General features: G+C 45.3%; 1 protein-coding gene and 1 pseudogene across 1 annotated transcript in view; one reads left to right on the forward strand and one right to left on the reverse strand.

Annotated features, from left to right (window-relative positions):
- Positions 1-13,937, reverse strand: part of ATP6V0A2 (ATPase H+ transporting V0 subunit a2) — a 55,308-nt gene that overhangs the window by 39,406 nt on the left and 1,965 nt on the right. The window contains exon 2 of the mRNA XM_033220160.1: positions 9,289-9,367. Within this exon, the coding sequence (XP_033076051.1) occupies positions 9,289-9,367 (79 nt within the window). The remainder of the gene's footprint in view (positions 1-9,288; positions 9,368-13,937) is intronic.
- LOC117089207 lies at positions 45-485 on the forward strand (annotated as a pseudogene).

A 13,937-nucleotide genomic window follows, 5' to 3' on the forward strand; every position in this document is an offset into this window, starting at 1 on the left:
TGCCATCGGCAGTGTGGGGGGCAAGTATCAGGGTGGCCCTAGAAATGCGCAAGTTCGTGAAACCTGGGAAAGTGGTGCCAGTCGTGGCTGGACACTACTCTGGACACAAAGCCAATCCTCATGAAGAACACTGATGATGGCACCTCAGACCGCCCCTGCAGCCACGCTCTGGTGGCAAAAATAGACCATTATCCCCACAGTGACAGCTGCCATGGGCAAGAAGATCGTCAAGTGGTCAAAGGTCAGGTCTTTTGTGAAGGTTTATAACTACAATGACCTCAGGCCCACAAAGTACCCTGTGGCAATCTCCTTAGACAAAATCATCAGGTCTTCAGAGACCCTGACCTTAAATGCAAGGCCCAATGGGAGGCCAAGGTCAAGTTCAAAGAGTGGTACAAGACTGGCAAGAACAAGTGGTTCTTCCAGAAGCTGTGGTTTTAGATGTTTTTTGTTTCAGTCATTAAAAATAAAAAAATAAAAAATAAAAAAAACTAGATTCATGAAACTAATAGTACACCAGCCAAAATTAACTACTTTATTTGGCTTATGTTTTCAATTCCACGAAGCATGCCTTTCCTTAGCCTAAAAGTCACAATACCTGTTAGTCATTATCAGGCCTAATATTTAGAAGTGTTACTAACTGGTTTACAAAGGGAGACAGGCAGGTAAAGAAGGAAGGAGGAAAAACAAAAAGAAAAGAAACTGTCTTACCAAGATAGCAAAGGAAGCACTGGGCTTAAGCGGTTTCTAGAAATGAATGCAAATTGTTTTAACCAATTTATACTTCTGTCAGGCCTCTGAGCCCAAGCTAAGCCGTCATATCCCCTGTGACCTGCACGTAGACATCCAGATGGCCCGAAGCAATTGAAGATCCACAAAAGAAGTGACAATGGCCTTAACTGATGACATTCCACCACTGTGATTTGTTTCTGCCCCACCCTAACTGATCAATGTACTTTGTAATCTCCCCCACCCTTAAGAAGGTTCTTTGTAATTCTCTCGACCCTTGAGAATGTACTTTGTGACATTACCCCCTGCCCACAAAACATTGCTCCTAACTCCACCGCCTGTCCCCAAACCTATAAGAACTAATGATAATCCACCACGCTTGCTGACTCTCTTTTCGGACTCAACCCACCTGCGCCCAGGTGAAATAAACAGCCTTGTTGCTCACACAAAGCCTGTTTGGTGGTCTCTTCACACGGCCGCGTGAGACATGGTGCGGAAGACCTGGGTCAGAGGGACTTCTTTGGGAGACCAGTCCCCTGTCCTCGCCCTCACTCTGTGAGGAGATCCACCTACAACTTCGGGTCCTCACACCAACCAGCCCAAGGAACATCTCACCAATTTCAAATTGGGTAAGCGGTCTTTTCACTTTCTTCTCCAGCCTCTCTCGCTACCCTTCAGTCTCCCTCTGTTACTACACTTCAATCTCCCTGTCTTTCCAATTCCAGTTCTTTTTCCTCTTTAGTAGAGACAAAGGAGACACATTTTATTCGTGGACCCAAAACTCCAGCACCGGTCACGGACTCGGGAAGGCAGACTTCCCTTGGTGTTTAATCACTGCAGGGACGCCTGCCTGATTATTCACCCACACTCCACTGGTGCCTGATCTCCGCGGGGACGCCTGCCTTGGTCATTCACCCACATTCCCTTGGTGGCAAGTCAACTGCGGGGACACCTGCTTTGGCTGTTCACCCACACTGCAGCCCGAGGCTGCTCCCCACTCCCTTCTCTGTGTCTCTACCCTTCTCTTTAAACTTGCCTCCTTCACTGTGGGCAACCTTCCACCCTCCATTCCTCCTCCTTCTCCCTTAGCCTGTGTTCTCAAGAACTTAAAACCTCTTCAACTCTGGCCTGACGTAAAATCTAAGGGTTTTATTTTCTTCTGCAACACCACTTGGCCCCAGTACAAACTCGACAGTAGTTCCAAGTGGCCAGAGAATGGCACTTTCGATTTGTCTATCCTACAAGATCTGGATAATTTTTGTCGAAAAATGGGCAAATGGTCTGAGCTGCCTGACGTCCAGGCATTCTTTTACGCATTGGTCCCTCCCTAGTCTCCGCTCCCAATGAGACTCATCCCAAATTTTTCTTCTTTCTCTCCTGGTCTGTTCTTCAGTCTCCACCCCAAGCGCTGAGTCCTCTGAATCTATCTTTTCTATGAACTCATGTGACCTCTCCCCTTCTCCCTAGGCTGCTCCTCACCAGGCCCAGCCGGGTCCCAGTTCTTCCTCAGCCTCTGCTCCCCCACCCTATAATCCTTCTATCACCTCCCCTCCTCACACCTGGTCCGGTTTACAGTTTCGTTTTGCGACTAGCTCTCCCCCACCTGCCCAACAATTTCCTCTTAGAGAGGTGGCTGGAGCTGAAGGCAGAGTCAGGGTACATGTGCCTTTTTCTCTATCAGACCTTTCCCAAATCAGCCAGTGTTTAGGCTTTTTCTCATCAGACCCCACTAAATACATACAGGAATTCCGATATCTAACTCTGTCCTACAATTTAACCTGGAGTGACTTAAATGTCATCCTAACTTCTACCCTCTCCCCAGATGAATGGGGGAGCCCAATCTCACGCTGATAACCACTGGCTTCATGAGCCAGACCTCCAGGAAGGCATTAGAGCAGTTCCCTGAGAAGATTCCCAATGAAACTATCAGGCAGATTCCCCAGGTATAGCTAGGCAAGATTACATGGTTTCCTGCCTAGTTTAAGGGCTTAAAAAGGCAGTTTACAAAGCTTTTAATTATGACAAACTTAAAGAAACTACCCAAGGTAAAGACGAAAACCCAGCCCAGTTCATGGCCCGCTTAGCAGCAACCCTTACACATTTTACCACCCTAGACCCAGAGGGGCCAGAAAGCCACCTTATTCTTAATATGCATTTTATCACCCAGTCAGTTCCTGACATTAGAAAAAAGCTTCAAAAATTGGAATCTGGCCCTCAAACCCCACAACAGGAATTAATCAACCTCGCCTTCAAGGTATACAATAATAGAGAGGAGGCAGCCAGACAGCAATGCATTTCTGAGTTACAGCTACTTGCCTCTGCTGTAAGACAACCCACAACCACGTCTCCAACATACAAGAACTTCAGAACATCCAAGCCACAGCTCCCAGGGGCTCCTTCAAAACATCCCTGTGGACCTTGCTTCCGGTGCCAAAAGCCTGGCCACTGGGCCTCAGAAGGCCCGCAGCCCAGGATTCCTCCTAAGCTGTGCCCTGTCTGTGCCGGCCCCTACTGGAGGTTGGACTGTCTGACTCACATCGTCGCCACTCCTAAAGCCCCTGGAGCCCAAACCCAGCATTTCTTGGCCGACTCCTTCCCAGATCTCCTCGGCTTAGCAGCTCAAGACTGACGTTGCCTGACTGCCTCAGAAGCCCCCTAGACCATCACTGACACCGAGCTTCGGGTAACTCTTACAGTGGAGGGTCAGTCAGTCCCCTGTTTAATCCATACGGAGGCTACCCACTCCACACTACCTTCTTTTTGGGGGCCTGTTTCCCTTGCCTCCATGACTGTTGTGGGTATCGACGGCCAGGCTGCTAAACCTCTTAAAACTCCCCAACTCTGGTGCCAACCTGGACAATAGTCTTTCATGCTCTCCTTTTTAGTCCCCACCTGCCCAGCTTCCTTACTAGGTCAAGACATTTTAACTAAATTATCTGCTTGCCTGACTATTCCTGGGCTACAACCACATCTCATTGCCACCTTTTCCCCTAGTTCAAAGCCTCCTTCGCATCCTCCCCTTGTATCTCCCCACTTTAATCCACAGGTATGGGACATGTCTACCCCCTCCTTGGCGACAGATGACCCCTTACCATCCCATTAAAACCTAATCACTCTTACCCCGCTCAATGCCAATATCCCATCCCCCAGCACGCTTTAAAAGGATTAAAGCCTGTTATCACTCGCCTGCTACAGCATGGCCTTTTAAAGCCTACAAACTCTCCTTACAATTTCCCCATTTTACCTGTCCAAAAACCAGACAAGTCTTACAGGTTAGTTCAGGATCTGTGCCTTATCAACCAAATTGTCTTGCCTATCCAACCCGTGGTGCCAAAGCCATATACTCTCCTATCCTCAATACCTCCCTCCACAACCCATTCTGTTCTAGATAAACCTAGCTGACCCCATAAATCCTAAATCCTTTCCTCACTCCCCTTTCCATTTCTTAAAAAACAGCCCTAAAAGCTGCTCCTGCACTAGCTCTCCCTAACTCATCCCAACCCTTTTCATTACACACAGCCGAAGTACAGGGCTATGCGGTCAGAATTCTTACACAAGAGCTGGGACCGTGCCCTGTAGCCTTTCTGTCCAGACAACTTGACCTTACTGTTTTAGCATAGCCCTCAACTCATGTCTGTGTGCAGCGGCTGCCGCTGCCCTAATACTTTCTGAGGCCCTCAAAAATCACAAACTATGCTCAACTCACTCTCTACAGTTCTCATAATTTCCAAAATCTATTTTCTTCATCATACCTGACACTTTCTGCTCCCTGGCTCCTTCAGCTGTACTCACTCTTTGTTGAGTCTCCCACAGTTACCATTGTCCCTGGCCCCCCACATTATTCCTGATACCACACCTGAGCCCCATGACTGTATCTCTCTGATCCACCTGACATTCACTCCATTTCCCCATGTTTCCTTCTTTCCTGTTCCTCACCCTGATCACAGTTGGTTTATTGGTGGCAGTTCCACCAGGCCTAATCACCACACACCAGCAAAGGCAGGCTATGCTACAGTATCTTCCACATCTATCATTGAGGCCACCACTCTGCCCCGCTCCACTACCTCTCAGCAAGCCAAACTCACTGCCTTAATTCAAGCCCTCACTCTTGCAAAGGAATTACACATCAATATTTATACTGACTCTAAATACGCCTTCCATATCCTGCACCACCATGCTGTTATATGGGCAGAAAAGAGGTTTCCTCACTATGCAAGGGTCCTCCATCATTAATGCCTCTTTAATAAAAACTCTTCTCAAGGCTGCTTTACTTCTAAAGGATGCTGGAGTAATCCACTACAAGGGCCACCAAAAGGCATCAGATCCCATCACTCAGGGCAATGCTTATGCTGATAAGGTAGCTAAAGAAGCAGCTAGCATTCCAACTTCTATAATTCAAGGCCAGCTTTTCTCCTCCTCATTGGTCACTCCCACCTACTCCCCTACTGAAACTTCCACCTATCAATCTCTTCCCACACAAGGCAAATGGTTCTTCGACCAAGGAAAATATCTCCTTCTAGCCTCATAGGCCCATTCTATTCTATCGTCATTTCATAACCTCTTCCCTGTAGGTTACAAGCCACTAGCCCACCTCTTAGAACCTCTCATTTCCTTTCCATCGTGGAAATCTATCCTTAAGGAAATCACTTCTCAGTTGTTCCATCTGCTATTCTACTACTCCTCAGGGATTGTTCAGGCCCCCTCCCTTCCCTACACAGCAAGCTCAGGGATTTGCCCCTGTCCAGGACTGGCAAACTGACTTTACTCACATGCCCCGAGTCAGGAAACTAAAGTACCTCTTGGTCTGGGTAGACACTTTCCTGGATTGTTAGAGGCCTTTCCCACAGCGTCTGAGAAGGCCACTGTTATTTCTTCCCTTCTGTCAGATATAAGTCCTTGGTTTGGCCTTCCCACCTCTATACAGTCCGATAAGGGACCAGCCTTTATCAATCAAATCGCCCAAGCAGTTTCTCAGGCTCTTGGTATTTAGTGGCTCGTGGTTTTACCTCAAATCGCTACCCTTAAGTCTCTCTTGAAGTGGACAGAAGATCTTCAGCGGCACGGTACCCTCCAATACTTTCAACCTGATGAAGTCCTATTCTTCACTTTTATACTCACTCTTATTCTGGTTCCCATTCTTATGCCACCCTCTACCTCTCCCCAGCTATCTCCACCACCCTATCAAACTCACTCTCTCCTAGTCGTTTCTAATCCTTCTTTAACAAACAATTACTGGCTTTGCATTTCTCTTTCCTCCAAAATCAACGAGGCCTTGACTTACTCACTGATAAAAAAAAAAGGGGGGGTGGGGAGACTCTGTATATTTTTAAATGAAGAGTGTTGTTTTCACCTAAATCAATCTGGCCTGGTATATGACAACATAAAAAAACTCAAGGATAGCGCTCACTTGCCAACCAAGCAAATAATTACACTGAACCCCCTTGGACACTCTGTAATTGGATGTCCTGGGTACTCCCAGTTCTTAGTCTTTTAATACCTGTTTTTCTCCTCCTCTTATTTGGACCTTGTATCTTTCGTTTAGCTTCTCAATTCATGCAAAACCGCATCCAGGCCATCACCAATAATTCTATATGACAAATGCTCCTTCTAACAACCCCACAATATCACCCCTTGCCCCAAAATCTTTCTTCAGTTGAATCTCTCCCACTGTGGGTTCCCACGCTGACCCTAATCCCGCTCGAAGCAGCCCTGAGAAACATCACCCATTGTCTCTCCATACCACTCCCAAAATTTTTCACTGCTCCAACACTTCACTATTTTGTTTTGCTTTTCTTATTAATATAAGAACATAGGAATGTCAGGCCTCTGAGCCCAAGCTAAGCCGTCATATCCCCTGTGACCTGCACGTGGACATCCAGATGGCCCGAAGCAACTGAAGATCCACAAAAGAAGTGACAATGGCCTTAACTGATGACATTCCACCACTGTGATTTGTTTCTGCCCCACCCTAACTGATCAATGTACTTTGTAATCTCCCCCACCCCTGAAAGGTTCCTTGTAATTCTCCCCACCATTGAGAATGTACTTTGTGAGATCCACCCCCGCCCACAAAACATTGCTCCTAACTCCACCACCTGTCCCCAAACCTATAAGAACTAATGATAATCCACCACCCTTTGCTGACTCTCTTTTCGGACTCAGCTCGCCTGCACTCAGGTGAAATAAACAGCCTTGTTGCTCATACAAAGCCCGTTTGGTGGTCTCTTCACACAGACGCGTGAGACAACTTCAATTTATTCTTTTTTTTTTTTTTAAGAGACAGGGGTCTCACTATGTTGCCCCAGGCTGGCCTCGAACTCCTGGGCTCAAGAGAGTCTCCCACCTGTACCTTCAGAGTAACTGAGACTATAGGCATGTGTACCACCATGCCTGGTGTACACCTAAACTTCCCTGAGAGGTCCTTTTTCACTGTTTTAAGTCTGCATTCTTATGGGGTCATACTCTGCTGCCCAGGCTGGAGTACAGTGGTATGTCATCCTGGCCCGCAATAACCTCAAACTCCTGGGCTCAAGCAATTCTCCCACCTCAGCCTCCCGAGTAGCTAAGACTACAGGCACAAGCCACCATGCCTGGCTAATTTTATTTTTTGTGGAGACAGGGTCTCAGTATGTTGCCCAGACTGGTCTCAAACTCCTGGACTTAAGTGATCCTCCCACCTTGGCCTCCCAAAGTGCTGGAATTATAGGCATGCATGAGTCATCATGCCCAGCCCTGCATTCTTTTGAAACAGTTTAAGCTACAGGAAGTCCTGGATATGCCTAATGTGTTATCACATTTGCCCTGCCTTTAAAAACCTCATCCTATAGACACCATCTGTCCAATGATTCACCTAGGTTGCAAAGACAGGAATATGGTGCCACTAACATACATGAGCCACACAAATAACTAGGACCTCAAGCAATATGACTAGGACTAGATTTCAGATGACTAAAATTTCCTGTTACTCTTAAAAATCCCCAATTTAAACAAATAAATTGGCCGGGTGTGGTAGCTCACGCCTGTAATCCCTAAACTTTGGGAGGCCGAAGCCGGAGGATCGCCTGAGGTCAGAAGTGTAAGGTCAGAGGAGAGAAAGGAAGAATAGACCCAAAGTCAGACCCAAAGAGTAAGTTTACTGAACCTGCCAGCTGCTCCACCACAGACGAGGCAGCCTTGAACTTACAAAATGAAGGGTTTATATGGGGAAGAGAGACCCTGGGGTCGTTTGTTGATTAACTTTGCCATATATCACCTTGTGACCTTTATGGTAGCAGCTAGAGGAAGGAACTTACAGAAGGATGTAGTCAAAGTTTGTTTAGGCTTTCCAGACCTCCCCCTGTGCAGTCCAGATGGTTTGTAATTGTGGTTTGCTTATCGCAGGAAGATCTGATAAGTGAAGTCTGCTGGCTTTACCTCGGTGCCTAGATAAGGGCTTAGAAATGTAAAGGGGCTCAGGGGGAAGGGTGGGCGACACAGAGAGAAGTTGCAGAGCATAAGGGGGAGTGGTGGGCAGCACAGAGAGGTTTTGGGGAAGTGTTGGCAGTACCAAGAGCTTTTCTGGGGCAGTCTGTCCCTAACAAGGAGTTCGAGACCAGACTGGCCAACATGGTGAAACCCTATCTCTACTAAAAATACCAAAATTAGCCGGGTGTGGTGGCACACACCTATAGTCCCAGCTACTAGGGAGGCTGAGGCAGGAGAATCGCTGGAACCCAGGAGACAGAGGCTGCAGTGAGCCGACATCATGCCACTGCACTCCAGCCTGGGTGACGAAGCGAGACTCCATCTCAAAAAAAAAAAAATAACAAGCTTTGTCCTTCAGTTGACTGTTATTTTCCCTCCACTCCAGTGAGAACGTCAAGGCTTGATTTGATAATGACTAATATTAGGCTAAGATGGGAAAGATTTTAGAGATAAAAGAAGTGGCCCTGGGCTACTGAGTTGAAATGGTTAACAATCAGCACTGATCGAACACTGGCAAAGGAAGCCCTGAGAAGAAGGAAATTATTGTCAACCCATCCATCTGCCATGTTCTGCCTCCCTTATTCCTTGATAAAATTTTAAATTAAGCAACTTACTAACATGTACAATGTTTTTAAGTTATAATAAACTACAAGGGATCGGTTAAATAAGCCATGGCACATTAATATTAATACAATCAAATACTATGCTGCCATCAAAAATGATGATGGGCCAGAATCTATGTCTACTAATATTAATACAATCAAATACTATGCTGCCATCAAAAACGATGATGGGCCAAAATCTATGTCTACTGACACGAAAAGATGTTATAGTATAGTAAGCACTGTCAAGTAAAAAACAAAGGTGACAACAAAATAACCAGGCCGTTATGTTTGTAAAATTTTACTTTTAAAGATGAATAAAAAATACAGAAAAATAATACATGCCTACATAACTGTGATTACTTCTGAATGATGAGAATACAATTTCTTTTTTTCTTTCTGCTTCTCTATATTTTCCAGTATTTCTAAACCAAACAAGGTTTGCCTATATAAAGGTAATTATTTAAGTTATTAAATCAGAAAATAAACTTACCCAATATTCGCTCTAGCTCTTCACACCTCTTCACCTCTCCAACAAATTTTCTTTGGAAAGTACTTATGTTCTGGTTGAGCTGAGAAATGGATGAAAAATACGGTTTAAATTTCTAAAATTTAAAAATACATTTATGTAAAAAATAAAACATCACCAAAGTTTGGGGGACGTACGCTCTTATATACTATTGAATGGAACTATAAACTGACACAACTTTCTGGAGAGCAATCTATCAACTGTCACCAGAAAAGCCTGAAAATCCAGTCAGGCCAACACTATGAAACCCCAAGTCTGCCAAAAATACAAAAATTAGGCCAGGTGCAGTGGCTCACACCTGTAATCCCAGCACTTTGGGAGGCGGATCAGTTGAGGTCAGGAGTTCCAGACCAGCCTGGCCAACATGGTGAAATCCCATCTCTATGAAAACACAAAAATTAGCCAAGCATGATGGCAGGTACCTGTAATCCCAGCTACTCGGTAGGCTGAGGTGGAAAAATCACTTGAACCCGGGAAGCGGAGGTTGCAGTGAGCCAAGATCGTACCATTGCACTCCATCCTGGGCAACAGGGCAAGGCACTATCTCAAAAAAAAAAAAAAAAAAATTAGCCAGGCGTGGTGGCGCACCTGAGTAATCCCAGCTACTTGGAAGGCTGAGGCACAAGAATTGCTTGAGCCCAAGAGGCAGAGGTTGGATGGAGCCAAGACTGCACCACTGCACTCCAGCCCAGGTGACAGAGTGAGACCCTGTCTCAAAAAAAGAAAAAATCCTGAAAATGATTATTTGCCCAGCAATACCCCATGAAGAAATTTAACCTAAGGAAAAAGCTATGGAAACAGATAAAAATTTATCTATGACAACATCAATCTCAGGGAAAAAGAAAAAATGATAACACAAAAATCCAACAATAGAAAACTGGTTAAAGAAATTACAGTCAGCGTAGTTAAAGAAATTACAGCCAGGCACAGCAACTCGCATTGATAATCCCAGCACTTCAGGAGGCTGAGGTGGGAGGACTACTTGAGGCCAGTAGTTTGAGGCCAGCCTGGGCAACATGGTGAGACACCATCTCTACAAAAAATAAAAACTTAGCCAGGCCTAGTGGTGCACGCCTGTGGTCCCAGCTGCTCAAAAGGCTGTGGCAGGAGGCTTGCCTGAGCCCAGGAGGTCAAGACCACAGTGAGCAGTTATCACACCACTGCATTCTAGCCTGAGTGACAGGGCAAGAGCCTGTCCCAAAACAAAAAAGAAAGAAAAGAAATTACAGTCTATATCCACACAATGGAATGCTACTTAGCAATAAAAAGGAATGAACTACTGACCCATGCAACAACAGGGATGACTTCTCTTTTTTTTTTTTTGACACGGAGTTTCGCTCTGTTGCCCAGGCTAGAACGCAGTGGCAGGATCTCGGCTCACTGCAACCTCTGCCTTCTGGGTTCAAGCGATTCTCCTGCCTCAGACTCCCGAGTAGCTGGGACTACAGGCACATGCCACCACGCCCAGTTAATTTTTGTATTTTTAGTAGAGACGGGGTTTCGCCATGTTGGCCAGGCTGGTCTCAAACTCCTGACCTCAGGTGATTCGCCCGCCTCGGCCTCCCAAAGTGCTAGGATTACAGGCGTGAGCCACTGCATCCACCCTGGATGACTTTCATACTAAGTGAAAGCAGCCAGACACAAGAGGTCACGTACTGTGTGATTCCACTCATCTGGAATGTCCAGAAAAGACAACCCTAGAGGCAGCAAGCAGTGGGTGCCAGGGGCCGGGGGGTCAGGGGTAGAAATAAGGATTAACTAAAATGGGCAATGGATGCCTGACTCCATTAACTTTTTTTTTTTTTTTTTAGACAGGGTCTCACTGTCACCCAGGCTGAAGTCCAGTGGCATGATCTCTCCAGAGTAGCTGGGATTACAGGCAGGTGCCACCCCACCCGGCTAATTTTTGTATTTTGGGTAGAGATAGTGTTTTGCCATGTTGCTCAGGGTGGTCTCAAACTCCTGGGCTCAAGTGATCTGCCTGCCTCAGCCTCCCAGAGTGCTGGGATTACAGGTGTGAGTCACTGCACCCGGCCTCCATAAACTTTCTAAAAACAATGGGTAAACTCTAAGATACACCTCAATAAAGTTGTGTAAAAATTATGGTTCAGCCATGTAACTGATGACTCTGCACTTATCAAAAATGATATTTTAAATCACAAGGTATTCGATTATATTGAGAAATGTTATTTAAATTTTCGAGTAAAATGTTGGTAATAATTTTTTATCTTTTAGGCCAGGCCCAGTGGCTCATGCTTGTAATTCCAGCACTCTGGGGGGCCAAGGTAGGTGGATCACTTGAGGTTAGGAGTTCGAAACCAGCCTGGCCAACATGGCGAAATCCTGTCTCTACTAAAAATAAAAAATTAGCCAGGCATGGTGGCGAGCACCTGTAATCTCAGCTGCTCGGGAGGCTGCGGCATGAGAATCACTTGAATCTGGGAGGCAGAGGTTGCAGGGAGCCAAGATCGCACCACTGCACTCCAGCCTGGGTGAAAGAGTAAAAGTCCATCTCAAAATATATATATATATATAATCTTTTAGAGATACCTGTTGAAAAGTTAAATTATTTATCTTGGATTTGCTTCAAAATAATCTAGTCTGGGAGGTGAGAAAAAACTAAGTTTACGTTATGGGTACACGGAGGTACACTGTACTCTTCCCTCTACTTTTTATAATACAAAGTGTAAAAACAATTTTTAAAAGTTGTAAAAGAACATTTAATAAAATTAGGAAGTTAGTCATGATTTCTGTGTAAAGCAGATTAGGATATTTCAGTGTGGTTCAAATTATATAAAAGTACATATATATGGACATTTTTAAACATTATTAGAGAAATGTTGATTGTCCAGTATTAGCCAAAAAGTTAAAGTTAATTTCTAGGTGTTGGGATCATGCAAGCTATGTTCCTATTCTTATGTTTTCCACATTTCTCACAATGGACATCTATTACTTTCACACCTTAAAAATTTACAGTAATCATTCACGTTGAAAGCCATTTAAGACACAAAATTTATCTTTATTCCATTCGGATTTGTACTGGACACTCTCAAGAAACTTAAGCTACAACTTGACATGAAACTGCTCAACCTGATAAGTGTCTACCCCAAATGTTCAGTTCTTGTTCGTTTTTGGGGGACTTTTTTAAAAAGAATTAACCAGAAGAAAGATAAAAATTTTTTTTTTTTTTTTTTTTTTTTGAGGCGGAGTCTCGCTCTGTCGTCCGGACTGGAGTGCAGCAGCCAGATCTCAGCTCACTGCAAGCTCCGCCTCCCGGGTTCACGCCATTCTCCTGCCTCAGCCTCCCGAGTAGCTGGGACTACAGGCGCCCGCCACCTCGCCCGGCTAGTTTTTGTATTTTTAGTAGAGACAGGGTTTCACCGTGTTAGCCAGGAGGGTCTCGATCTCCTGACCTCGTGATCCGCCCGTCTCGGCCTCCCAAAGTGCTGGGATTACAGCCTTGAGCCACCGCACCCGGCCGAAAGATAAAAATTCTAATTTCACTCCTGTTTATCACCTTCTCATTCATTTCTGGAGGTCAAACTAAAAGTAACCACTTCCAAGTTGCTAATGATTCAGACATAATCTAGTTCTATGGAACTTGTTGGAAAGGAAGTTCTGCGTCTAAAGCTGTCGCAGGATACGACTTCTCAGCTCCATTTTCTTCCTTCAGTATCAAATAGTACTTAACTCTAAATGGACATGATGTTTCTACAAATAGTAGAATCTTTATTTATAAAGAGGTAAATTTCTGTGGCAATAATACAAACAGATTTGACATACATATACCACCATCCCCAGTTTACATATATTAACTTTTTTTTTTTGTTTTTTTTTTGAGACAGAGCCTCACCCTGTCACCAGGCTGGAGTGCAGTGGCGCGATCGCAGCTCACTGCAACCTCCACCTCCCGGGTTGAAGTGATTCTCCAGACTCAGCCTCCTGAGAGTAGCTAGGACTACAGGCACGCCCCACCATGCCCAGCTAATTTTTGTATTTTTAGTAGAGGCAGGGTTTCACCATGTTGGCCAGGATGGTCTCGAACTCCTGGCCTCATGATCCACCCATCTTGGCATCCCAAAGTGCTGGGATTACAGGCGTGAGCCACCACACCCAGCCATATTAACTTTTGTTTTCTATTGCGTGGGTTCTTTTACAAATTTGGGGGGTTTTTTCCCCTTTTAGAGCAGCACCCTAATTCAGGGCTAATGGAATAAGGTACATTTTAATGTAGATTCAATTCAAGGTACATTAAACCTAGTAAAACCAGCAGAGGAGACCTGGTGCTGTTTGTCCTGATATTCACACCCATTGATAATCCCACTCCAGCTGAAGGACTAAAGAGGAAACCTGTTCTTAGACTGAGAACTGTTACAAAAGTGAGAACTTTCCCTTCAGGGAGTCCTCCCCATCAGCTGAATGACCTTTCTTTCCCAGGTCTTCCCACTAGCTGTCACCACGGAAGTCACCACCTGCCCCCCTTTCCCTTGCAAGGGTTACTAACAGTGATCTCATCTGGTCACCACAAAGTCAGTAGGAAACTCAGGCTGAAGATACACTGAAAACCTAGCACCACACAAGAGCTCATCACAGCAACCTTAGTTTTACTTCCT

The sequence above is a fragment of the Trachypithecus francoisi genome, unplaced genomic scaffold, assembly GCF_009764315.1.
Source record: "Trachypithecus francoisi isolate TF-2019V2 unplaced genomic scaffold, Tfra_2.0 Lachesis_group11, whole genome shotgun sequence".
Classification (NCBI taxonomy): Eukaryota; Metazoa; Chordata; class Mammalia; order Primates; family Cercopithecidae; genus Trachypithecus; species Trachypithecus francoisi.